Consider the following 24,749-nt stretch of genomic DNA (forward strand, 5'->3'; position numbering starts at 1 on the left):
TTCAATAACAGACTACATTATTCGTTAAACGCTCTATGTTGGCGCGTCAAAAGTGCTATGATGACCATTAGTTCATGACTTTAGCAACTTAATCATTGTAATGAATTGCCAAATTTTGTTGATTATCCAATAATTATAGCAAGTTTCATTAAATTAATTGCTAAATTTTGTTGCTAATTCAATAATAGACTACTGGATCAAATTAATATGGAACTGCAGTTGGCTATAATTAGATTGGGGGGTTCCACTACTTCACCATTTGTTCCACCAACAACTCAACTTGGCTTTTAAAATAGCTCCAGTGGACTAGGCTTTTGTGTTTTGGTAATCTACAGTGTACTAGTTATATTGTCAATATTTTATGTTCTATTCAGAGAGATTTTTTTTTTTTGCACGAAAAATACAAGAATAAAGAAGGTTTATGTTCTGTTATAAAAAAACAAGAAAATAATAGAAAATATCTTTTTGTCCGTTACAGTCCAGACCAATCCTCTCTGTAAACATCATGAACATCAAGATGTATTTATCGAAAAGATCAATATATGCATTCACAATATGATATTAACAAGACTTTCTTTCATTAATCGTTACACCCGGATAATACAGCGATGATAAATTAACATGTTTGTTTTTGGCTACTAAGCATTTTATGATTGAATGGTGGGAAATGGGAATACTATAAGAAATTGCGTTTTTTGTTTTTGCCAGAACGGTTCGCAACTAAGATTCTGCTCATGTAAATTCTTTAACATCATTAATATATATGAAATTTACAAGTTAGCAAAAAAAAAATTGCCTTTTTTATTTCCTAGTTGTCAATACAAATCTATATTAATAAAATTGACAATTCTGGCATCTCAAGCAGCCACATCAGCAAGGAAGAGAGGGGGTTTTGCGCCACGTCAGCTTCTAATTCTTCATCTCATCGAAGTCTTCGTACCAAATCTATGGGCCAGACTGGCCAGTTGGTGGGTCTTATGTTTGGATGTGTTTTGTATAGTTTAGGCCCATATATATTTAGGGTTACATTATTATCCCGATTCCATATACAAATCATCGACGTCTTCACCCTACAGCTAAGACTCCGATCGACACTCTGTAACGTCCAACCACTTATACCACCCTCCCAGCTTTTAATCGAGCTTATCATCTTTCCAGGATAACCGTCAGAAACTCCATCTATAAATGTGTTTGCTCCTTGCACAAAAAAATGTGTTTGCTCCCAGGCCCCAGCGATGAACATCATGGCATCTGCGAAAACTAAAGCACGATCCCTGCAAATCATCAACTCAACAATGGCGCAAACCTCCATCCTGCTCCCTACGATGAACATCATTGCATCTGCGAAAACTGAAGCACAATCCCTGCAAATAATCAACTCAACAATGGCGCAATCCTTCATCCTGCTCGCCGATTTGAAAGCTGGCCGGTTCTGTCAGTGGAGATTCAACAGCGGCAGATTCCTCACACCACCGCGACGAGAACAAATCATAACCTCCATCAAGTATTTGGTGGTATTTGTTTACTTTCGGAAAAGTGAATTATAGCTTGAGCAGTAGCAAAGATTGTTTCTTTATTTGATTGGTATGAAATTGCAAGTCTAGAAACTGAAATATTGTCTGCTAGCATGTTTGTGATAGAATCAATAGTTTTGACTCTTCAGTATGTTTTTGTCTTAAACAGGAAACTGCAGCAGAAGATCGTTCCAAACAGAAGCTGATCTCACCATAGATTCTTCAGGTTTTGATTGTTTCGTCCTCTTTTAGTTTGTTCGATGATATGTTTGCTAACGCCACTATGAGTTTCTTGCATCTATCATCCTTCTTTCTCATTTAGATACACTGTTTCCGTGTGTCTGTATGCTCAGGTTGCAAAGTTTTAGGGGCCCATCACCAGGACTACTCAACTTATAATGTCAATGATTCGTGTTGCCAAGTTATTCCTCGATCTTCAACAAACCTTTATTCATACACGTGTTATTTTTTTTGTTGCTTATCTACATTTATCTTTAGTGTTATTGGTAGAGACGCTCTCATTCCTTCATGAGAAGTTGGAACCCAAGGTCATCGTGGCCACTAGCATAAACCCAGAACTTGTAAGAGGTAAATTCGGCTGGTTACCAAATGTGTATGTATAAGGAATTTCCAACTTCTGCTGCGTATGTCTACTTTTGGTATTTGTCTTATTATGTCCAACTTATGTGTCCACCTTTTGCAGCTCTCCTATTTTTAAAAGCTACGTCTGGGGCCACTTTAAAGTTTAACTGTTCGATGAGTAAGTTTCTTCTGAATATATCAACCACTGCAGCTAACATGGCTTGACTGAAGTGACGCCTCAAGTGGTTCCAAGTATGGAGGTGTTCAGACAACCGAGAGCGTGACTGTGGCGTAGCTTAGTACAACATTTGTTATTGGTATTAATATGCCATTCTTTCAGTCTACACTACTGCATTGTAACAAAAAAAAAAATTGGTCTTAATTATTTTTGACAAAAAAAATAGAATTCCATGTTATCATAGTTCTACTTAAAACTATACTATTATTGTTATTTTTTTGTTTAAAACTAAAAATTAAATTTTAAAATATGCTATATTTTCTTGGTCAATTTTTTTTTTTGAATAGGCTTAAACTATTTGTGTCATACTTTTTTGTGGTTAACAAAATAAATAAGATAGTAAAAAATCACTATCGATATTATGTATAAACAATTAGGGGTATAAATTAAAAAGATAAAAATTAATAGTATAAAATAAAGATAAACCGTTGATCTAGAGTTCAAAAAAAAAGATACTCCAGGGTTCCATAAAACTCTAGGATAAGATTGGAACTGTAGATAATTAAATAAGCCCAATACTTTAGATGCCTTAAGAAAAGACCGAGCAGGCGAGCATGTATGGAATCCTCACTTTTATTAAGCCAAATCTGTTCCGTGTATTAAAAAAACCAACATCAACCTTTTGGCAGACTATCTATTTACATTACTGGCAAACTACAACGACTTAACTACCAAATATTTTTTTCTCGAAAAGGCTAAGGTTCACTATGTCAGAGACAAATAAGAAGACTTCTATTTAAACAACACTGATTAGGAGTCTGATATCTCCAAACATCCACAGGAGATTGGTATATCAACATAGACATATACATCATTAAAAAGTTATGCATTGGGGAATGGCTTTCGGAAAAACATACTTAGATAAATTAGGATCGACACGAATGAAAACTACATGAAATCAATGCTGGAAAGACATCATGTCATGTCAAGTGGCGTCATTATGTTGTTGTTTACTTTACTTTTTAAAATGATTATCACTCCCTTATGTACTGAACCTAAGGCAAAATAATCTATTCATCAATACATAAAAACCGTAAAGCAATTAGTAGTAAAAAAAAATTGCCTCACTTCCATTAGTAAAACCTCTTCCATTATAACTTGGCAGGAGATAAAAATGCATTAACATGACAATGCAAAGCCAAGATACTCACAAAACAAATACATGCATTTATATTAATTTATCTTTGGAACATCAACTTACTTTATGTTTAAAGTTCAAGTTCAGCCTACTTATCCTATTTTTAGTTAAATCAAACGATAAAAACAGATTAAAATACAGGACTAACAACTAACAAATGGAACAAATAACAAATTAAACTCAACGAAGGAATAAAACATCCGAACCCGGCGCGTAGCGCCGGAATACCCCTAGTATACAATAAATAACGAATGAATCATTTGTTTTCTCGGCTTTTGTACACTCTTCCCAAAAGAAAAAAAAAGCTATCATGTGTGTTAGTCTATAGAATGTCAATGAAAGTACACAAATATTCGAATTAGGTCGGTCGGGACATTCATATTTCAATGAACATCAAAGCAGCAGCACATGTACCACAATGTATCGAAAATATAATAGTAATCACCAAATCTTAAACTATATTCGTCAGTTCAACTTCAGTTGTAAAGTATGATCAATCATTTGAATCTTGTACACAAAAGAAGAACAACAAATTTTATAACAATAAATAAAAGGCCCAAACGTCACAATTCAATAGAGAGACAACAACTGTAATGGTTAGCTGTGGAAATCAATCGCATTTCTATATAGTTAAAATTTAAAATTATAAAATTATCAAGTTGTACACAAGAAATAAATAATCAGAATTATTGAATGAAATTGTCTTTCAAAATTAAATTAAGAAGTAAAACAGCTAAGCCATTTTTAGGTCTAGTCTTCCTCCCCCGATCTGGACGGCGCTCGGGGGCTTTTGTTTTTGTCCCGTCCCATAGTTGCTAGTTATATAACATGTGATAGCCACATGCACCACATCAGTCTCTACTCGCCAAGTGGAAGTATCGTTGACAAACACGTGCTGTAGTTCCATTTCGAATTCTGACTGTGTGTCTTGTTTCCTCTCGCGCCAAAAATGGACGGTCGTTTATGATCAAGATAATGCTATTTTAGTATTTCACGAATGTGGAGAAAGACAAAGAATGTGGAGATATTAACTGGATGGGGACACCAATCCTTAATTAGCGGATTTGTTTATTAATTTTGTTTAACCCTCGACTAAACCAGGACCAATCTTTCTTCCTAACACTAGTTACTACTTTTTTTATATGTATATCTATGTGTGTAATCTAATCCTGGATCTAAGAAAGTGACCATAATAAAAGTAAAATATTAGAGGCATTGCACTATTGTCTTGTCTATAGTTACAATCACAGTTATCTCTCGTTAGACTTACTCCCCTTAAGATTAACTTGGGTGCATGTTTTTCTTTTTTAAAAAAAAATCTATGGATAACTAAAATAGAATATGTTATAATTTTCAATATGGCCAATACTTGTGAATTGGTTGTCAATTGTTAGGGGGCATACAAAGATTCTTGCGGTGAACGACTTAGTTAGTTACTGTCAATAATATTATATAGTTAAATTTAAAATAATATCCGAGTGAAAATGTTGTCCATGAATCTTTATCTTTTAGCTTCCCAAAAGGAAAAAAAGAGAAAATGAATGATAACTGATAAGATAAGCATTACATTGACAAACGTAGATCAAGGTGCAAGATAGGTTTTATCATTAACTGTACCATACATTTCGTGTTTCATACATTTGGTTTGCAGTGTTATGGCGTTGGTTGTGGTCTCTTGTTTCTTTTGACTTCCATCTATATTTATGTTCCTAGTCTCTCCAATTTGGGAACTTTTATCTCTGGAGCTATATTACCTGCCAGCTCTGTATTCCACCAACGCATCTTAACAATGAATCTAAGATTGTATAATTTTATGAATGAAATTCAGTGTGAGAAAAAAACATTTGGTTTCCATCACGAGAGTAGATAGATAAATTATTTTGTTTCCTAGTCCAATTTTTAAATATGTTGGTTGCAAACTAGATCAAAGAACACATTCTCCGTAAAAAAGGTTTTTTTTTTTAATTGAATAATTTAACATTCTTTTAAAAATAGTTTATTATTAGTGCAAGTCCATCACAATTATTTCATACTTTTGGTTCCATTATTGAAAAGGTTAACTAAAATTAGATAATTAATCCTGAGAAGGGCCCATGTCACAGTTCTTTACATTTTTCTCTGACAACGAACTTTTGAGAGTCGTAATCATAAGCTCCAATTATACATCACTAAAGTTTTTGCATGGATGGTTGTGTAAGATAATTCAAAGTGGGTGAGTGTAAGATAATTCAAAGTGGGTAACACAACTCCGGGATTCCTTACCATCACCGTAATTTCATATGCAGTAGTAACATTACTTTTATTTTTATATTTACGATTACTTCAACTAGGATCTTTAAAATGTGAAAATATTATACTGGTGGACCAACAAAACAAATACATATCATAACCAGGCTAGGTTATGTCTCTCATAATTGAAGTGGACATGCTTGTAGATAAGTTAAGATTAATCTATAACCGTTATTTGCAGCCACTCCGACTTCCAAGCTTCAAATGCTCAAGTAAATTCATGAAGAATATGAATGAAAAGCTAAACAAAATTCATTATGTGGCACAATTTTAACATTGTTAGATGAAGGATCAACATCAAATAGCATACAAGAAAGTAGCGAGATATATATAAGATATATAAGAGTATAAGACTTGGAGAAAGCTTCAGAGTCTTAGCTCCCAACTCTTCTACAGAAATATTTGCTCAATTTCTTGTGGCATGTTTACTACAATCTCTGCGTATGCTGCAACGAACAAAATTACGAACAAAATTACAATCAGTTAATCTAAACCGTGAAAACAACAATTAACAGATCAGAAGTTAAAACTAGAAATACCTTCAGGTAGTGACTGGATCCGTAAGGCATCCTCGGCAAAAGATAAACGCACAGGGATTGCTTGACTGGCAAGTTTACTTAACCTAGGGCTTGTACATTGTCTCTTCAGCTGGTGCATTGGCCATGCTAGAACTCTCACTTTTGTCGGAAGTTCACACATAAGATTCCCATATCTCAGGCTCACCACCACTTTGCTTCAATGCAAAAAAAAACATCGTTTGATTTTTAAGAAGCTATATTTAGTATAGAACCAGTATCGTATTTGTTGATTTATGAAAATTGCTAACCAGTCACAATCATCTATCGCAAATTCAACCATGTGGTAAGGAAGACTGTGATAAAGCTCCCTGATCTGATTTCCATAGAGCTCTTTGATAAGCCGGACCTACAATATAATCAGGATAAATAAAGTCATGACTCAAAAGAACAATGTGAAAGGCCAATTTTGATCATCCACATTGTTGTCAAACCTGTTCCCTCCTGTCCACATATGCATGCAGGAGATCCCCAACACTATCGATGAATTTCTGGCGTCAACACAAATTATAAACAAAAGGAAGGACTTAGAGAATTTTGAAGTAAGAAAATAAACTGAAGATCAGGTACCGTACAACAACGTCAAAGCAAGTTGATTCTCGGCAATATATCTAGAAACCATGCTAACCTTAGCATTCGAAGAAAGATGATCATTTTCCAAGTCACGCAGTGGCAAAAAGAATGGAATTGTGTGCTCAAGTACATTCATCTTCTCCAAGAACGACTTGCTCTCAAGCACACAGTGGTAGATTTCGTAAGTTTCTCCTATATATAGAAGAAATAAATCAGCACACTGGGAGAGGAATGGGTCAGGAAAAGTCACAATGCCTTTCTCCACAAAGAAATATGAAGACATGACACCTAACTCTCTTTCAGTGACACACCAGGAGGTAAAAATCCTCTGACGAGAAAATCGTTTTGCTTTAGTATAATTTGATTAATTTCCATTTATAGTTCAAAATACCTGCGAAGGATGTTTCATACTGTATTCCAATTCTCGCTCCCTCTAAGCAATAGATCACCTGTTTAATAGATACATCAAATGTATAAGCTAAAACGACCTGGTATCAATTCAAGGTGAGGAGTCACTCCAAACTTAAGACTACCACAGTGTCAGTCAAAACTGTGAAATCAGAAGGGACCATGGTAAAATATGTGATATCTAGACTTTAAGGCTTTTCTCAACAGCAGAATCTTGTAAGAAATTAAGACTTAAGAGCTACCTTATTTCCCACTCTGTAAGCAACTCGTTCTTCAGGGTGAGAAACTGGTGCAAGACCTGCATTACCGCTATCCTTTCTGTCAGCCTCCATATGCACCTACACAGTTTCATGATCAAGTTCAATTTCAAGTAAAAGCCAACAAAATCAACAGATGAAAAGAAAAAGATGGCATGCAAGGTTTTGTTTCACAAAGAAAAAAAGATATTCCGTTTTATTTTATTTCGTCAGAACAACATAACTAATCAAGAACGTGTCTACTAAACCCTCAATCAGATACCAAGGCTTGGAACAGCCATTTATGAAGTACACACAAAGAAGGATGACCATACCCGTTCCCTTAGTGTAGCCAACAAACCATCATTCCACTCTTCCCCATCTAAGCATAGTTCTGCAGAGGAGAGGAGAGCATATACTTAAAAAGAAAAAAATATAGCCACAGACAGTAAAAGCACAGCGTTTGAATTAGTGCTGATGAACAATTCTGCAATTAAGCTTATCTATACCCACCCTGACTTTGGGATGCCCGTGCAGCTTCAAATTCTTTGCTTAACCGGTCAAATATCGTCTTATCAGAATCCCTAGCAACAATCATCACCAGATAAAAAGTTATAACTTCAAGACGATCGAGAAGCTAACAGCACTTTCAGAAGCGCATTCCTACCTAGTAAGACGGTCTGTCAATTGCTGATGCCTCTTGAGAAGATTCGTAACTAGAAAAAAGAAGAGCATAGAAATTAACTTTCTGCAAAGAACAGGAGTACTGGACCTAAAAAAGAATATCTAAATCACAAGAAACCCTGTAACTCACATCGTGCTCGTGTTGAATCCAGTGGAATGTCATCGTCCAGAGAAACAATCTAGTTTGCAGCAAAAGCAAAATGTTGAGGAATCAGACCTTTTCAGGGTTAGAATCGACGAAAATAAAAACTGAAAAGGGTGTGTTATTTACCATTTCTCCCATCTTTGCTTTCAAGAGAGCTCCCTATTGACCAAGCTCCTGCCAAAACACGTCATCAATGTCATACATCGTATTTTCAATTTTGCATACATCACATCTAAAGTCCCAAGTTTTTTCTTAAAAACAATCATACGATGACTAGCCCTTAATTCAACACATAATTCCAAAATTTGCAAAACGAAGATTCCTTTACAAAGAGTAGCTCGTCAGCTATAAACAAAAACCATACGATCAAATACGCCTAAGTTACGAAATCACGATTTCTCCTCAGACGCGAACAGAGAGGCAAACAGAAGCAGACAAAAACCTAGAACGAAGAACAATAGCTTACCGACGCGGGCGAATAGAGAGGCAAATAGGTCGAATTGGCGGGAAAAGGCGAAGAGCCGTCGCAAGCGCCGGGTAATGTCAGGCGGAGGAACACGAGCCTTATAACCAGCGACGGGAGGATGGATTTAAGAGTTTATATAATAACCAACGTATAATAAATTAGTCGGTTCGGTTATATACCGGTTTGATGTTGAAACCAAATAGTCCAAACACCGTCGTTTAGTCAGCATTAATGGACTTTTCAGAGTTTTTCGTCCATAGAGATTACGAATTAAACTGGGCCTTCTAAAGCCCATTAATAAAATCTTATCCACGAGCCAAGTCCACGTGCGTCGTCTTCCTTTCATATGGCCTTCTCCGCCGTCGCCTCCGCTGCGTTTCGTCTCCCGCTCGCTACCCGCCGATTCTCCAACTCGTCGCCGCGGATCAGATTGCAACGTTCCACGATCTGGATCGGTCATCTCCGTCGGATCGCAACAGCTTCCTCCATGAGCCAACTAACCAGCGAAACCGATGCCTCCTCCCGTAACGACGAGAACTCGGCGGAGAAACCAGACGACGTCGTGGTGCAGTACGTGGTGCTTCGACGAGATCTGATCGATTCGTGGCCACTCGGGAGCGTGGTAACTCAGGGATGCCATGCGTCAGTTGCGGCGATCTGGTCGTTCAGAGACGATCCGGTCACGCTTCAGTACTGTGATCCGCAGCACATTGACTCTATGCACAAGGTACGTCAAGGTTATCGAATATCAGTGTGAATCAATGGTGGATGATTATTAAACCCGTTTTTTTTTTAAATTCAGGTCACTCTTGAAGTTAAAGGAGAAACTCAGATGATGAATTTATCAGAGAAGTTGAAGTCAGGAGGAATCTCTCATAAGCTATGGATGGAGCAGCCTGAGAATATTCCGACTTGCATAGCTACAAAGCCTTATCTCAAATCTCAAGTCTCTCCTTTCTTCAAGAAGCTCAAACTTTGCAAGTGATTCTTCTCCATTTTAATTATATAAAAGAATCTGAATGAGTTGAATGAGTTAATCTCTTTTTGAATTGTTAAGTTTTGCATATAGAGAAAAGAACAGAATCAGATTACTAGTTCATGTTGATGCTTAACGAAAACAAGAAACAAGATTAACAATTGAAAACAATAAAAAAACATTGGCATAGGAATAGCTAATAATAAGACGCAGTTGTTTATGTGATGTAAAGGCAAGAGAGATGTATATTCACTTAGATGCAGCAGTTTCGTAGTCAATAACTGTCTGAAAGGCTCCAGCGAGAGCCAAGACCTTGTTCTTCCTCGCGCTCTTCTCTTGCATCTTACTTGCTATTACATCGTTGTATGCTGCTGATGGTGACTCCTTCTTTCCTTGCACCACCACTTCCTTCTTTGTTCCTTCCTCTGGTGATTTTTCTTCTACTTGATCCTTTGTTTCTGTTGTTGGTGCTTCTTCTTCAACTTTGTTGCTTTCGCTCTCCTCCTCCTCTTTAACTTCTTCTGCGTCTTCCTCTTTCTTGCTTTCTTCGACATTCTCAGTTTCTTTCACATCTGGGGTAACAACTGTCTCGCTGTGCTCCTCATGATCATCAACTTCTTCCTTGTCTTCACTGTTGTTGTCTTCTTCGGTGTTCTCTGCTTCTTTATGCTCCTCTGTTTGCTCTTCTGTTTTATCCCCATTGATCAGCTCTTCTTTCTCGTCTTCCTTGGAGACATCCACTGGACCCGACTCTTTCTCTTCACCGGCTTCCTCAAGCTGTATGCCCTCTTCTTTGGAGGCATCCACTGGACCGGTCGCCTTCTCTTCACCAGACTCCTCAGGCTGTGCAACTTGATCCTTCTCTTCTTCTTTTGGTTCCTCAATGTGGTCAGAAACTTGTACATCGGTCTCAACCTTGACAATCTCCTCCTCATCCTTATGATCAGGCGCACGAGGAGAAGAAGATCCTTCTGGGGCAATCTCTTTACCCAAAGATTTCTTTGGAACATTCTCAGAACCTTCCTTTTTGGTCTTGGATGAACCACCACCGCTCAGACCGCTCTTCTTCACCCCTGGAGATCCTCTCGAAGCCACAGGAGTCGATTTCACCGTACTGCTTCCTCTGAGACTGCCTCTGCTGCTTCCATGGAAAGATGAAGAGCGCAGACCAGTGAGAGGCTTCTCTCTCGGAACCACGGGTCTGTCACGTGAGCGTGCAGGAGAGGTGTTTAGAGATTTATTATGGGATGAAGAAGCTGATGAAGTCAATGACGAAGGAGGACGATCAAAGGAACGTCTACGAAGAAGCTTGTCTTCGGCAGCGCTGTTCTTCTTCAAGAACTTAACCGGGTCTGGTCTGGAGCTGATTGTGGGTTTGAGGTAATTGGGCACCGGCTTCTCAACTGTCTTCCTGTCAGATCCATCTGCGTCTGGTGATGGTACAGGCTTTGGCTTTCTGCCAAGAGATCTTGATCTTGTGAGATTTGGGTTGTCTGGTTTCGTTTTCGCTGTACCGGAGCTCGTTGCCATTATTCAGAAATCAACTAACGACCTGGAAAATGCAATATTTCAAAACATTATCAAATAGGTATGCAGCAGCAATGCTTAAGACATTAATTGTTATGAAAAATAAGAAGATATACCTTGAGGTGAAAGGAGATGAATAAAAGCATTTGAGCAAAAGAGAAGAGACGTGTATATCAAGCAAACTAACCTCCAAAAGATCTGTGGTGGAAAATTAGGGTTCTTATTTATTTTTAGACCTCTGTATTTTTGTAAATGGAGCTTAAATCCCGCATATCTTTGGTGGTGGTGATGGAGGAGACCATGAATCGTCCCTTTTATATATTTTTCACCTCCACAAAATAAGACCCAGTTATAACGATTTCGACCGTTTTTGGGAAACCGTAGACTTTTGTTATAGCTGGATTGTCTTTTCCACGTAATTGCAATTAATTAGATGGCCATGCATATCTAAATTTATTTATCATTTTTTGTTTCCTTGTGAATAATAGTTTTTTTTTCTTTAGTGTTACTTTTGCTGTTTTTACATGCTCAGTGGGGAAGTATATTCTTCTTTAATTAGTTTAGCAGTAATTATTCTATGTATTTATTTGTTGCTTATTAATGACAATATCTTTTTTTTGATACAAAGTAACTAATCAATATCTTGTTTTGATGAAAATCATGACTATTTATATATACTGGATAACGTATAATATATTTATATAGGATCATCGAATGTAATTTATTTACAATTACAAAAACGTTACATATAATGATTCAGTGAAATATTAAATCATAGATCTATTCATTGCTCCTACGTCCTAAGTCTTGATTTATTTATAGTATGTACAAATTACACTAGTGTGATTTATGTTTGTTAATTATCTCTCTGTTTCTGACTGTTTCAAACTTCCTATCCTATGCATGGCCCTAGATAATGCTAATGCATGCTCTTTGTTCTGTTGATGATGAGTCTATAGGCCATATTTTCTTTCATTAATTGTTCCTTTGCGGTTGCTACTTGGTCTCGTTTCTGTGGCAGGTACATGGCGTCTCCTCCAGCTTCACTAGCAGATGTTGTCGTCCTTTGCCAGCAGCTCCAGGGGCTCCATTCTCGGCGTGTAGCAGTGGTGTTGAAGATCATTAACCAAACCATCATATACAGTTTTTGGCGGGAGCGCAATGTCCGCATCTTCCAGGGTGCATCATGTTGTATACTATTTCAACCAACTTTCATATAGCCAATAAATCTGAGTCGTATATTTATAACATGAATACATGTTAATCTGTTTTTTTTTTCTGCTTGTCCTTGATGACCAAAGAAATGTTTATTAGTTTCTCTCTTTATTTACGCCAAAAAGACGATACCGATACGTTTGTTAAAATAGCTCTCTCGACGTTACCGATGCCATTAATGATTTTAAATCAGTTTTCTTTACAATTAGCTTTAAGTGATTAAGAGACGGAAGAACGAAAACTAAATCGATTTTGCACAAGTGTTGTATCTGCTATCTCTATGTACGTCTCTCTCTGTTTAGAGTTTTTCGAATGAAGCGCTTTGGTTTCTCTTGGATGGGACCATCACTCAGCTCTCTCCTTCGGTTTCTTTAACCGTGTTTTTTATCACCTCTCTCTCTCTCTTTTCACGATCACAGAATCAGGTTTGTGGCTCGATGTTTATGATTCATCGCGTTATATAAACACCGGGTGTTGTGCTCTGGATGATCGTATATACATCCGCTTCCATCTTCTTTCCGCAAGTTTTTGTGCTTCAACTTTCAACGACTTGCTTTTTCATTTGGTGGAAGATCATTCTCAAAGCTTTACTGACTTGTTGACCATGTGTTTACATTGTTTATAGAATTATTGTTTGGTGTTACTGGATGCACTTTTAATCAGATATCTAAAAAAGAATATTTGTTTTGTCTGCAGGGAAAGGGTTTATTGATTAATGGATGGATGTGCCACGAAAAGCAAGGGATCATGTACTGGGTAAGAATATGCACAAGAAAGATGAGAAGAATGTCTCTTTTTGCAGCCGAGTTGGTTCTTGTGACACTCTTCTCATCTTTCTTGTGCAGATGGTTCATTTTCTGATTTCAAGATAGATTGTGATGATAACGCAAATAAAGTCATATTTCCAATCCGACCGAATAAACGTTTATGACAATTGGGCTATAATATGTAGGGATTAGAGAGCAAAGAATGTGCTTAAGACTACTAGACCAGCTTCAAAGACGATAAAATCTCAGCAAGTCTGAAGAGCAGAAGCATAGTTTTATCTAGGAGCAGTTAAACACCTCTCATGTCATTGTTTTTTTAACAAGTAGGCTGCCTGAATCACCGCTCCATATAATTTTTATAATCACATATAACAAATCGAACAGAAAGAAGAAAACAAGATGAAACTATGTGAGATCTATCTCAGTGCCCAATATCAATAAACGTTATAGGGACAGAAACTGAAATAGATCTCCGATTGTGGTCTTTTTTATTTAGGGCGCTGCATTCATCTCTAAAGCATCGTTATTAAGCCAAAGAGTCAAACTCCAGTCCCAATTCGAAATCCAAACCAACAGTAACAAAAAACATGAAAACATATCACCATGGAACAAACTATAAACTAAAGACAAATCTATCAAAAATCAATACTATTAAAGTTGAAGTATGACCAATTGATAAAATGTTGTGTCCAACAAACAACTAACAATTAATATAAAATTTTGTGATTTTCCTTTTGGTTCCACTATTATCGGCAACCCACTACTATTATCCTCAACAATACTCGATGGTTATAAAATGTATTGAGCGTGTGTGACAATAAATACCTACATATGATCCACTAATATGTACGTATAATAAAGAACATTAATTAATCATATCTTTATGTTTGATGCATATACCACTCTCATTCGTAGCAATGATTGATACACTTATTCATATTTTTTACATATATACTAAACAAAAAATATATTTAAACTCAGTTTATGACCTACACTTTAAAGAATAAAGAGTAACAGTTTCAATGATTCGATATACTAAACCAAAAAATAGAAACCGGTTCACTAGAATTTTCAATAAATGTGTAAATTTTTTTTGATTCCTTGGTGTAAAAACAAATGAGTTCATGGTTCAGAAAAAAAAAATTAACCAGTTCATTATAATTATTTTATCAGTATAAGAGCTTCACGTTCAGTGTAAATGTATAAAAAAAATTAGTGTTCAAAAATATTTTAAAATTATTAAGAATTTAAATTTTAAATATAAATAAATATAAATGCATAATAGGTTAGTAATAACAAAAATAAATCAATACTCCTATTTATTATTATTATTATTATTATTATTATTATTTCTTATTCTAATGACAGTCAAAATTTCATCAAATTTCAAGAAATCACATTTTTAAAAAAAATTATGTACTGTTAAAAAGTATATGAAAATTGGTCAAAATTATTTTTGAATATTAATAGATTATTTTCAGATCGACCAATATTGGATCGCGGGTTTTTGGATTTTTTTGTCTAGATTAATCAGAGCTTTAGTTAATGGATTTTAATTAAATATCAACCGGACTATATATATGTCGTCAAATCTACTGGTTTCACTACGGATCTGGGTCAGATATGAAATATTTCTTAAAACTCAAATATATAACTGAACTGCAAAATACTCACAATATTGTTATACTAAAAATCTAACTTCCTAATTAAAATATAAACAGATTTTAATTGTAAAACTAAAAATTAAAAAGTTAATAATTAAAAGTTACATATTGGTTCAATTAGTGGTTCAACTGGTAATTAGATTCTAGGTTTTAGTTGGTTTTCTTGAGGTTTACCGGATTATTAAAAATCATTTTACCTAGAATTCAAATCTGATTACATATCGGATTACCGTATTTACATGTTCAACCACTGATATGGATTATGTTTCAAAACACTAGGTACACATGTATAGTTATGCAATATCCCAAATTCAATACAATTATCAAGTCTAATAAAATTAAAATTACTTTTATTGTATAATCAAAAATCTAAACAATAAATGTATAGATGCAATAAAGTATAGAATATGAAAACTTGCAATTTGTAGAAATAAAATTATTTAAAAATAACAAAAATAGGTTTCTAAAAAAATACGCATATTGATTATAAAAGAATATGGATTGTTGTAATGAATAAGCTTGCTTAATAATTGCACAAGAATTTGGCATAATAATTAAATTAAATTTAGAAAAGTTTTTAAAAGTATTAAATGTTAAAAAATTAAATTACTATACTTAAATTTAAATTATAAAATTAGTATACTTACAATATATATTTAACATAATATATTAAAATTATTTTTTTACATTTAAAAAAAAAATTGTTCGGGGGGACAGATTGGTGTGGGTTGGATTTGATATTGGTTTCAGATATCACTTTAAGATTTTTTTGGGTAGATAGAGCAGGTTTAATAGAGTATGAGACTTTAATTTTTGGGTTGATTCCGAATTGTTTTCTGGTACAGAGTTTTTTGACTAATTATATTAGGTAACTACTAAAAAGATAAAATATATTGCAAAAATTAGAAATAAAATTTAAAAATAATTTCTGAAATGCATATAGCACAAGTGTATAGTTATGCAATTTGACACATTTATTTAGTTACCAAAAATTATATTAAATTAAATTAATATTAAACGCAAATATAATTAAAAACAAATATTATTACAAAAAGAAACACAACTCTATTTTATTGAATTTTCAAATAAAATTAAAACAAAAAATATATCCGCCCTTTGAAGGGCGGGTCAAAATCTAGTAGAATGGTTGAAGTGGTTGCTGCAACGATACTTTTAAAACATGAATAGGGTATCAAAGTTGGACGCAGCTATTTAAAGAACACAAGGAAGGAGATCATTAGGTCAAAAACTGGGTGGGCTTACTTTGGGCTTTAGCTGTATTGTAATGCATTCCAAAACATTTTACCACATAGGCTTTTTATCTATAATAGTTAGAGCCGTTTGGGCCTGAACTTGATTCTCTGAAGAGTTTTTATTTAGTCTTTGGTTAGAGACTGCAATACAGTGCTTGGTTGTCTTCTTACAATTCTGATTCAAGATAGTATTTCACTTAGTTAACTTTGTATTTGCTTTGTGTAAACTGAAATGGTGATTTTTTATTCCTCTGGAGATCCATGTCTTGTTCTTGGGAGATTTAGATATTAGTAGATTCAAGACAAACTTATTCAAGGAGAGAGCTACATGTGAAAACACTATATCCATTGGGTTAATGGGCTTGATTACAATCTTGGGTTTGATTACAATCCATGTCAGCTAAGGGAGTGTGAGACGCACGAAGTGTTGCAACGCGTGTGGTCGTGGAGAGTTTATGTTACGGAGGAAGGTGAGCTGTCGTGGATCCCACATTTCTCTGAGATGTGGGTCCACACATCGGTTGTGTTTGGGGATAGACGCAACTCTTACCTATAAACATCCAGCGACTCGCTTATTTACGGGTATGGCCTCCTTTTCCTAAGTATTTAAAATATTCATGTAATCACGTAAGCTTATTCGAAAACAATTGTTTTTTTTCAAACAAGGATCTGACGGCTCAGATTGAACCAAACTTCGTCAATATAAATATTCAGATTGTAACTTATTCGCTCAATTATTGAGCCACTCTCCCTTCTTTCTCTATTTTTCTTACAACTTGGATCCAGTCCCTCTCTCATCTCTTGTCCTTACAAATTCTTGTTCAAAATATCCAACATTTTTACAGAGATCTTGAGAAATCCGGGTTAATTTCCCACAAAATTTTGTTTCTTTTCTCCTGCAAAACTTGGTCCGAAAGAAAACATAGATGTCAGGAGATTTCTGTAAAGGGGTATATTCGTCATTCTGTTTCTTGTCCCTGCCCCTCCCGTTCCGGCAAACTTCACCGTCGGTCATATTAATTTTTGCTTCACATTTGTAATAATATGCCTATCAGTTTTGGTGCAATCATGACGGAGATGGGAATGATTAGTCTAAAACAAAAAAATGGACAGAGTGTTCATCACACCGCTGACCTGGCCAAAGTAAAAATCTAAAGTCTAGAGAGAAAAAAATAAAAAAATATCAGTGTGGCCCATGTCATGCCGTTCAGATTTCAAAATGACCAATCTGCCCATGCTTTTTTCTTCTCTAATAAAATCAGATCAAACAAAAGACTTAACTCATGAATCAACGGCTATGAAACCGTCGCTCGGATTATTAACCTGATCTGAACCGTCTATGTCAGTTAACCCCGGGCAGCTAGATCGGTCATCCACCAAACAGATCTCAACCGTCGGATTAAACACCAACGGTGGATTAAAACACTAACCTTTCATCGGGCAGACATCAATCTCCTTTAAGAAGAGATGGTTCCTCACCTTCTTGTTCCTCGTTCTGCTCTCTCAAGACACAAACTCTTTTAAATCAATCTTCCTGTCCTTATCCCGATCGCCGGAATTTTTTTTCTCCGGTGTCGTTAAATTCCCCCACTTCCCCTGTTCTTTTATTATCCCTAAAAAAAGGTCTGACCTTCTGATCGATCATATAGAGAAGAAGCGACTTCCGTGAAATGATCTTGGTGGCCTATGTATGGCACCGGCGGTTTTGGCTAACCTAAACGAACCCTTGTTTACGAGAAGACAATGTGGCGCCGTTTTTATGAGGAAACACACTAACCTCTCCGACGATTTCACCAACAACCCTAACCCTAATTCTACCAACAAGCAGTTCTCTGATGGAGACTACGTTTCCTTCGATCTCGATTCCTACTCCTCGAACCAGCTCAGGGAGCTGAAGAAGCGTCTCAATTCCGAGCTCGAGCAAGTTCGGTTCCTCAAGGAACGGATCGAATCGGGAACCTTCACGACTGCTCCTGCTCACGGAATTGGTCTTAAGAAGACGAATAAGAAGAAGAAAACAGTCCACGGTCATGGCGGTTTGGATCTGGAGTCGGAGAAGGCGTTGAGGAGTATGATGTCGTCGTGCGTTCAGATCTTGGGGAAGCTGATGAAGCACAAGTGGTCTTGGGTGTTCAACACGCCTGTCGACGTGTTGGGGTTAGGGCTTCACGATTATCATTTGATTGTGAAGAAGCCTATGGATCTCGGCACGGTGAAGACGAATCTCGAGAAGGGGGTTTACGGATCTCCGGTCGAGTTCGCGGGGGACGTTAGGTTGACTTTTACGAATGCTTTGGCGTATAATCCGAAAGGGCAAGACGTTTATAAAATGGCTGAGAAGCTTCTGAGTCAGTTCGATGTTTGGTTTGGTCCGGTTTTGAAGAGGTTTGAGGCTCAGCAGCAGGGATCGTCTTCTCGTCCTCGGCCTGTTGTGTCCGAACTCAGCCAAAGAGTTGTGTCGGAGAATAATGCAAGGAAAGGACCTGAACAGATTTCGATAGCGAAAAAGCTTGATTCTTTAAAGCCTTTACCTACATTGCCTCCTCTGGTTATGGAGCTGCCACGTGTCCCGTCACCGGCTAAGTTACCATCACCACCACCTCCCCAGCCGGTTAGCAAAGTTGAAACACCTCCTCCCCAACCTCCCCAACCGGTTAACCAAGTTGAAGCACCACTTGAGGTGGGAGAAGCGACGTCTAAGGGAAGGAAAGGGAAGTTACCGAAGCCGAAGGCTAAGGATCCAAATAAGCGAGAGATGACGATGGAAGAGAAGGCTAAGCTCGGTGTGAATCTACAGGAGTTGCCTCCTGAGAAGCTTGGGCAGTTGATTCAGATTCTTAAGAAGAGAACCACGAATCTGCCTCAAGACGGAGACGAGATCGAGTTAGATATCGAGGAGCTTGACAATGAGACTCTGTGGGAGCTTGATCGTTTCGTCACTAACTACAAGAAGATGGCGAGCAAGATCAAGCGGCAAGGGTTCATACAGAACTTGTCGACTCCGACAAGAAATATGGTAAGGGAAATTAATGATCAATTGTATCAGAGATCAGGCGTTGTTTCTGTCTGGTTTAGTGATGATATTTTATTTGTGTTAATTATCATCATCAGCCTCCGGTGATGGAAATGGGAAGTGCTGAGAAGAGAGTGAGGAAAGGAGGAGATGGAGGAGAAGAGGATGTAGACATTGGGGAAGATATTCCAATTGAGGACTATCCATCAGTGGAGATTGAAAGGGATGGTACAGCCGCTGCTGCTGCTGCTGCAAGTGGTGGGTCTAGTTCTTCTGGCAGCTCCAGTTCTAGTGGTGGATCTTCCTCTAGTGGTAATGATTTGTCCTTTCTTAATGTTATTTTTGATACTGTTAAATGTGATCTAACTGTCATCTTGTGTGCTTCTGTTATGTAGATTCAGACTCGGGGAGTTCATCAGGAAGTGATTCAGATGCTGATAGTGTGCAGTCACCATTTGTGGAAGCAAAAGGACAGTGATAAGTGGTTTGGTCGAATGAGAGTGAAGTGGAAAAGTTTTTAGATTCCTAGGATGAAGATGAAGTGGAATAGTTTTCTTCTTTTTTCTCTTTCAAGTTAAGGTTCTTTAGTTCTTTTAGATTATTGGTGACACGATGGACAGAGGTTGAGAGTGACCTTAGCAAAAGATGAAGAGGATCACTTGGTGGTGGGTTTGTTCCTATTTGTCGCTTTTGTACAAAGAATGAAGAAGGAATCTCTGTTCGTTTTCTTTATAGAAGCATTAACTTATAACACATCACATCTCTAGATTTTGATTGACGAGCAAGACATGCCCAATGAACAAGCAAGTAAAGAAGTTTAATTTTATTGGATGACATTAATAATCCGCAAACCAAGGTACGAGGATGACTCTATTCAAGAAAAATGTTTAGAATAGAGACGAGATCAGTTTAAGGGGAACACAAATGTCTCAAGCAGAAGCAACCAAGAGTCCGTTGTGCCTGAGAAGAGGCTCTGGGGAAGGTTCTCGTCCTCTGAACTCCACAAACACCTGCTCAAATATTGACAATGGCACCACAACATTTTAGCAAACAGCTTTGTATTTATATATAAACATTACTAGAACCTAAAAGCAGTGAGGAGATTTTACTTTTAGAGGCGCTTTTCCTCCTCCCAAAGCAAGTATGGTGTTTCTGAATCTCTGTCCTGTCTCTTTAACGGCCTGTGTGTTTTGAAACACAAAGAAATGTTCACTAATCTGGAAAACAGAACATGATTTGTTTTGCAATAGCGTATATATACCTTGATGTCATCTAATCCAGCATCTTCAAAAGCAGAAAACGCATCGGCAGACAAAACCTCCGCCCACTGCACGTTTTCCACAAGTGTAATTATAGTTTCCACTATTGAAGCAAATAGAAGCAACAGAATGTATATGTATAATTACCTTGTAACTGTAATATCCAGCTGCATAACCGCCTGGCAAAACATGAAAACGTGAATGAGTGAAAATAAACTATAGAATGACTTTTGTATGGCTGCCGTTTAAGGGTGTAATTTTACAGGGTTTTACCTGCAAATATATGGCTGAAGCTACAGAGGAATCTATCCTCAGGAAGGGGAGGGATGACTTGTGTCTTCATGGATACCCTTTGATCAACATCGTAAATAGACTCTGTCCCACCTGGCACATATTTCGTGTGCAGCTCCAGATCAACTGTAGCAAACTTCAGCTGGAACAAAGCAAGAGCTATATTTAGTGAAATGTGTTTCTTACAGATCCCCCCGGAGATACATTTGAACATAAGCTATTTGATATGATGTACTGACCTGACGAAGACTAAGGGATCCTGCACGGAATGTTCTTGCAGCCAGGAGCTTCTTGTACACATTCTCAGGAAGAGATTCCCCTGTTTGATAATGCTTAGCAATGCTCATTAAGGTATCCCTGAAACCGCATCCATATAACGTTCATTACAAATTTACTAGTAAAAAATCCCTCTACGCAGCACTGAAATCACGGAGTTTGTATATTAAAATCGACAAGGCTTGTTGACCCCTAGTACCTGTGGTAGCACCAGTTCTCCATAAACTGTGAAGGTAATTCAACTGCATCCCACTCGATATTTCTGATACCAGCAACTAGCCCCTCGTCTTCTTTCGTAAGCATATGCTGCAGAGCATGGCCAAATTCATGGAATACAGTCTCTACCTGTAAATCAGAGCAAGAACGACGACAGTGAATCCTTGACCATGCACACAAGAGTAAGATTATCAAGTTTCATGTCATGCTTCTACATTAATCAAAAGTATGATTATCAAGATTACCAACATAACCTTTTAGTTCATGACAAACTAAATGGCATGGTTACTCATAGTGTGTTACCAACTACCAAACTATACTCGGTATAAACGTCATAGTTGATATTGTACTGAACTCTTTCCATATAAGCTGTACCAACTGAGTATCTTTACCTCACGGAATGTCATAAGGCTTGGCTTATCACCAACCGGTGGAGTTTGGTTGCAGACCATTTGCGCAACAGGTAGCCGAACGGAGGAACCCTTTTGGGCCATGACTCGGCTACGGGAAAAAACTTCATCCATCCAAGCACCGCCTCTCTTTTCTGAAGGACGAGAGTATGGATCAAAGTAGAAATAAGCAGTGGGATTTCCAGAAGAATCTTTGATGCAGTAGAACCTAACGTCGCTGTTCCAGACCTTCAGTGATATATAACATGTTACATGTTAACAAAGATAATAACATGATGGACATAAGGAGAAGCACAACAGACTAGGCTCCAGATTTTACCGGAGCTACGCCATCCGCCGGCGCCACATCAATTCCAAATAGGGTCTTAGCTAAACCAAAAAGCCCATCCATAACCTTTGGCAGTGAGAAGTAGGGTCGCAATTCTTCCTACAAAAAAAATACAAGCAGTGACTGATAAGCGTCAAGAGTTTCAAAACAATATAGTTGTATCCCAAACTAGAGAAAAGGGACAAGAACCTCATTAATATCGTATTTCGATTCACGGAGCCTCTCACTCCAGAAAGTGATGTCCCAGTGAGTCAAACTGTCGGCTTCTGCAGCACCTTGGTCCTTTGCAAAACTCTTAAGGTCTTCTATGTCTGTCCAAAACACATGTAAAATTAATTATGTTTTGTCTAGATAGGCCGATGCAAAAACGCTTTGAGGGCCACCACTACATAAATTATTGGACAGGTAAATGCAACAGTAGACTACTTCACTGGAAGTTACCTTGAACAGCCGGAGCCCAAGACGCACTGCGAAGCTTTTCTAATAGCTCATCTGCTGTCTCTACCGTAGCCATTTTCGTGGCCATGCTTACCTGAACTAGGAGAGAGTCGCATTAAAATTACGCCCACAAGAAAAGGAGAGAAGTGTGACTTAGTGAGATGACTATACCTCAGCGTAGTTGCTGTAACCAAGAAGCTTAGCCTTTTCCAATCGGAGCTTCAAGATCTGGTCGATGATTGCAGTATTATCTAAATCACCCGAAGAGGCACGAGACAAGTAAGCACGATAAACCTCCTCACGCAGAGCACGATTTTTGGCATGTTGCATGACGGGGAGATAACTAGGAGCATCCAGTGTAATGAGCCATGGTCCAGCGTCAGCAGTTGCATTCTCATTTCCCTTGTGTCATATTATATATCAAGACGCATCAGCAACTAAAAAACCCAGTGTAAAACGACATGGAATCTTTCGGATATTGTCCATACCTTGGAAACAGCTGCTTGTGCGAATAGCCCAAGTGCAGATGGTGGTAACCCCTCGATCTCTTTCTTGTCTGTTATCAACTTTTCAAACTTCTTTGTAGCGTCCAAAACATTCTCAGAAAACTTATGGGAAAGTTTTTCCAGTTCCTACAGTGGAAAGCAACAGTTGATATTACTAAGCCATGCTTGTGGACGTGGAGCTATGACAAACCTAAATCCAATAACTAAACAAGCCGACATTTTATTTGTCAAGAGTTTCAGACAAACCTGTTCAATTTTGTTAAATTCTTCTCTCTTGTCATCTTGAAGAGCAATACCACTGAGAACCGCCTCCTTTATTTGTGCTGAAACACACACGGATACCATAGTTAGCACATATCTCTAAACACTGAAAAAAATTAATAAGAAAGATAAAGCTTATACATATTTCATAAAGTTGAAACGAATTACACATTGTGCCCCAATCGTAGTTGCTTACCTTCTACTAATCGTTGACGAGCTTCAATCAGTGTATCCCAGTCCGGAGATTCTCGAATAGACTTAAATGCATTGTAAATGGGTTTGCTCTGCCCCAACCTGAGCTGGAACTTCACTTTCTCTGGCTGTAGATGAAAGCATGGTTAGAAAAAACCAAGAAAATGAAATCCTAATCCACAGACCAAACAAACAAACAAACAAACAAAACAAAACAAAAAACTCCCTTTTGTCTGAATCCATATAATAATCTACTAAATCCCAATAAAATACACTCTAGGAACGATCATTTTAGCATTGATGAAGAAGTTTAATGGCAATCAAACACATGTAGACACCACAGAATACATAATCTCAATCAAACAACTACCTGAACTTCTTCAATGGCAGCACGAAGCTCCGGAGTGTCCTTGACAGCCTTAAGGTGATTGATCATCGCCCAAACAACAGTTAACCGATCAATAATCTTCTCTAACGGCTCCACCAGTTTTGGCCATGACGGCTCCACCGTTTTCTCTAGCTGCTCCAATTCAGATTCCTGGAAAATAAAACACCAAAACATCACGATCGTGTTTCTCACATTTTCACATCAACAACAGATGCAACGATTAGCCAAATCATCCAAGTCGATTTGTAAGGATCAAGATAAACACTCGAAAAAAAAAAGTTCGATGCGGGAGAGAGAGGATCGTACGAGCTGGTGCAACAGAGCACGGATCCCGGGCCTGACATGGTGAGCGTCGACGACGTCGAACGGAGGGAACTCGAAGTTTTGCAACAGAGGATTTGAGGAGAGAGAATCTTCGGAAGCCATGAGGTGAACGAGAGAGAGAATGATTGAGAGTTGGAGGCAGTGCAGGTTGGATCTGGGAGACGGATAGAAAGTAAAGAAAACTAAAGCTGATAGGGGCGATCATGTAAGTTAAGGGAGTTTTAGGGGCGAAAATGATAATAACAAAAGCTAAAGGGTCATTTTGGCAAATTATCGTGATATGTTACGAACGTGCAGACCAAGTGTTCGACGAAATTATATTTTTTTGGTGGTGATAAGTGATGTATAACTGATAAGTCGTTTTCTGAACTGCATGATCCATGGTTACAAATGTTAATGTAGTTTCTACAATCTATTAAAGTTTAACATCACTTTCAAAGATAATGTTTTCTGCTGCTGGTTTGATTCTTGCACGTAGGATATTCTTGAGGAGGTCAATTCTTTTGCTTTCTTATATAATTTTTTTATCACATTCTTTCTAGTGGTAACAGATAGACTTAGTTGACAAAAAAAAACTATGATTAGAAGTTTGATGGT

The 24,749-nt window shown here is 37.4% G+C and overlaps 5 protein-coding genes, 1 long non-coding RNA gene and 1 other non-coding gene across 10 annotated transcripts; 3 read left to right on the forward strand and 4 right to left on the reverse strand.

Moving 5' to 3' along the window:
* The first annotated feature begins 1,039 nt into the window (after positions 1–1,039).
* Positions 1,040–2,553, forward strand: LOC130509062 (uncharacterized). Of its 4 annotated transcripts, none has more exons than XR_008943205.1 (5): positions 1,041–1,584; positions 1,684–1,740; positions 1,868–1,935; positions 2,013–2,102; positions 2,218–2,548. It is a non-coding gene; the product is annotated as an uncharacterized LOC130509062 (long non-coding RNA). The 4 variants fall into 4 exon arrangements; XR_008943203.1 differs by having other exon boundaries at positions 1,041–1,514; positions 2,218–2,546; XR_008943204.1 differs by having other exon boundaries at positions 1,040–1,584; positions 1,868–2,102; positions 2,218–2,553.
* A 3,442-nt stretch (positions 2,554–5,995) lies between these two features.
* On the reverse strand, positions 5,996–8,977 carry LOC108847987 (uncharacterized). Its single transcript, XM_018621381.2, has 13 exons — positions 8,849–8,977; positions 8,509–8,556; positions 8,368–8,416; positions 8,221–8,269; positions 8,067–8,137; positions 7,889–7,947; positions 7,560–7,655; positions 7,301–7,358; positions 6,965–7,101; positions 6,771–6,827; positions 6,588–6,685; positions 6,301–6,494; positions 5,996–6,207 (listed from the first exon to the last, which is right to left on the reverse strand). Exons 2-13 carry the CDS (start codon positions 8,518–8,520, stop codon positions 6,152–6,154), a joined length of 936 nt encoding a protein of 311 aa, XP_018476883.2. The 5' UTR covers positions 8,521–8,556; positions 8,849–8,977; the 3' UTR covers positions 5,996–6,151.
* A 217-nt stretch (positions 8,978–9,194) lies between these two features.
* LOC108847988 (uncharacterized) lies at positions 9,195–9,899 on the forward strand. The gene is made up of 2 exons (XM_018621382.2): positions 9,195–9,575; positions 9,651–9,899. Exons 1-2 carry the CDS (start codon positions 9,195–9,197, stop codon positions 9,831–9,833), a joined length of 564 nt encoding a protein of 187 aa, XP_018476884.2. The 3' UTR covers positions 9,834–9,899.
* Positions 9,900–10,073: 174 nt separating this feature from the next.
* LOC108847986 (uncharacterized) lies at positions 10,074–11,631 on the reverse strand. Its single transcript, XM_018621380.2, has 2 exons — positions 11,468–11,631; positions 10,074–11,376 (listed from the first exon to the last, which is right to left on the reverse strand). Exon 2 carries the CDS (start codon positions 11,352–11,354, stop codon positions 10,074–10,076), a length of 1,281 nt encoding a protein of 426 aa, XP_018476882.1. The 5' UTR covers positions 11,355–11,376; positions 11,468–11,631.
* Positions 11,632–13,534: 1,903 nt separating this feature from the next.
* LOC130510300 (small nucleolar RNA snoR77) lies at positions 13,535–13,667 on the reverse strand. Its single transcript, XR_008943977.1, has one exon. It is a non-coding gene; the product is annotated as a small nucleolar RNA snoR77 (small nucleolar RNA).
* Positions 13,668–17,733: 4,066 nt separating this feature from the next.
* LOC108847262 (transcription factor GTE2) lies at positions 17,734–20,016 on the forward strand. The gene is made up of 3 exons (XM_018620460.2): positions 17,734–19,266; positions 19,362–19,575; positions 19,659–20,016. The coding sequence occupies exons 1-3, from the start codon at positions 17,941–17,943 to the stop codon at positions 19,739–19,741; spliced, it is 1,623 nt and encodes a 540-aa protein (XP_018475962.2). The 5' UTR covers positions 17,734–17,940; the 3' UTR covers positions 19,742–20,016.
* Positions 20,017–20,071: 55 nt separating this feature from the next.
* LOC108847261 (probable cytosolic oligopeptidase A) lies at positions 20,072–24,321 on the reverse strand. Its single transcript, XM_018620459.2, has 17 exons — positions 24,135–24,321; positions 23,811–23,978; positions 23,445–23,568; positions 23,234–23,310; positions 22,970–23,113; positions 22,653–22,883; positions 22,485–22,575; positions 22,233–22,354; positions 22,035–22,142; positions 21,698–21,943; positions 21,289–21,434; positions 21,053–21,170; positions 20,796–20,955; positions 20,670–20,701; positions 20,525–20,590; positions 20,373–20,444; positions 20,072–20,273 (listed from the first exon to the last, which is right to left on the reverse strand). The coding sequence occupies exons 1-17, from the start codon at positions 24,252–24,254 to the stop codon at positions 20,193–20,195; spliced, it is 2,106 nt and encodes a 701-aa protein (XP_018475961.1). The 5' UTR covers positions 24,255–24,321; the 3' UTR covers positions 20,072–20,192.
* Positions 24,322–24,749: the final 428 nt, after the last annotated feature.

The sequence above is a fragment of the Raphanus sativus genome, chromosome 3 (assembly GCF_000801105.2).
Source record: "Raphanus sativus cultivar WK10039 chromosome 3, ASM80110v3, whole genome shotgun sequence".
NCBI lineage: Eukaryota > Viridiplantae > Streptophyta > Magnoliopsida > Brassicales > Brassicaceae > Raphanus > Raphanus sativus.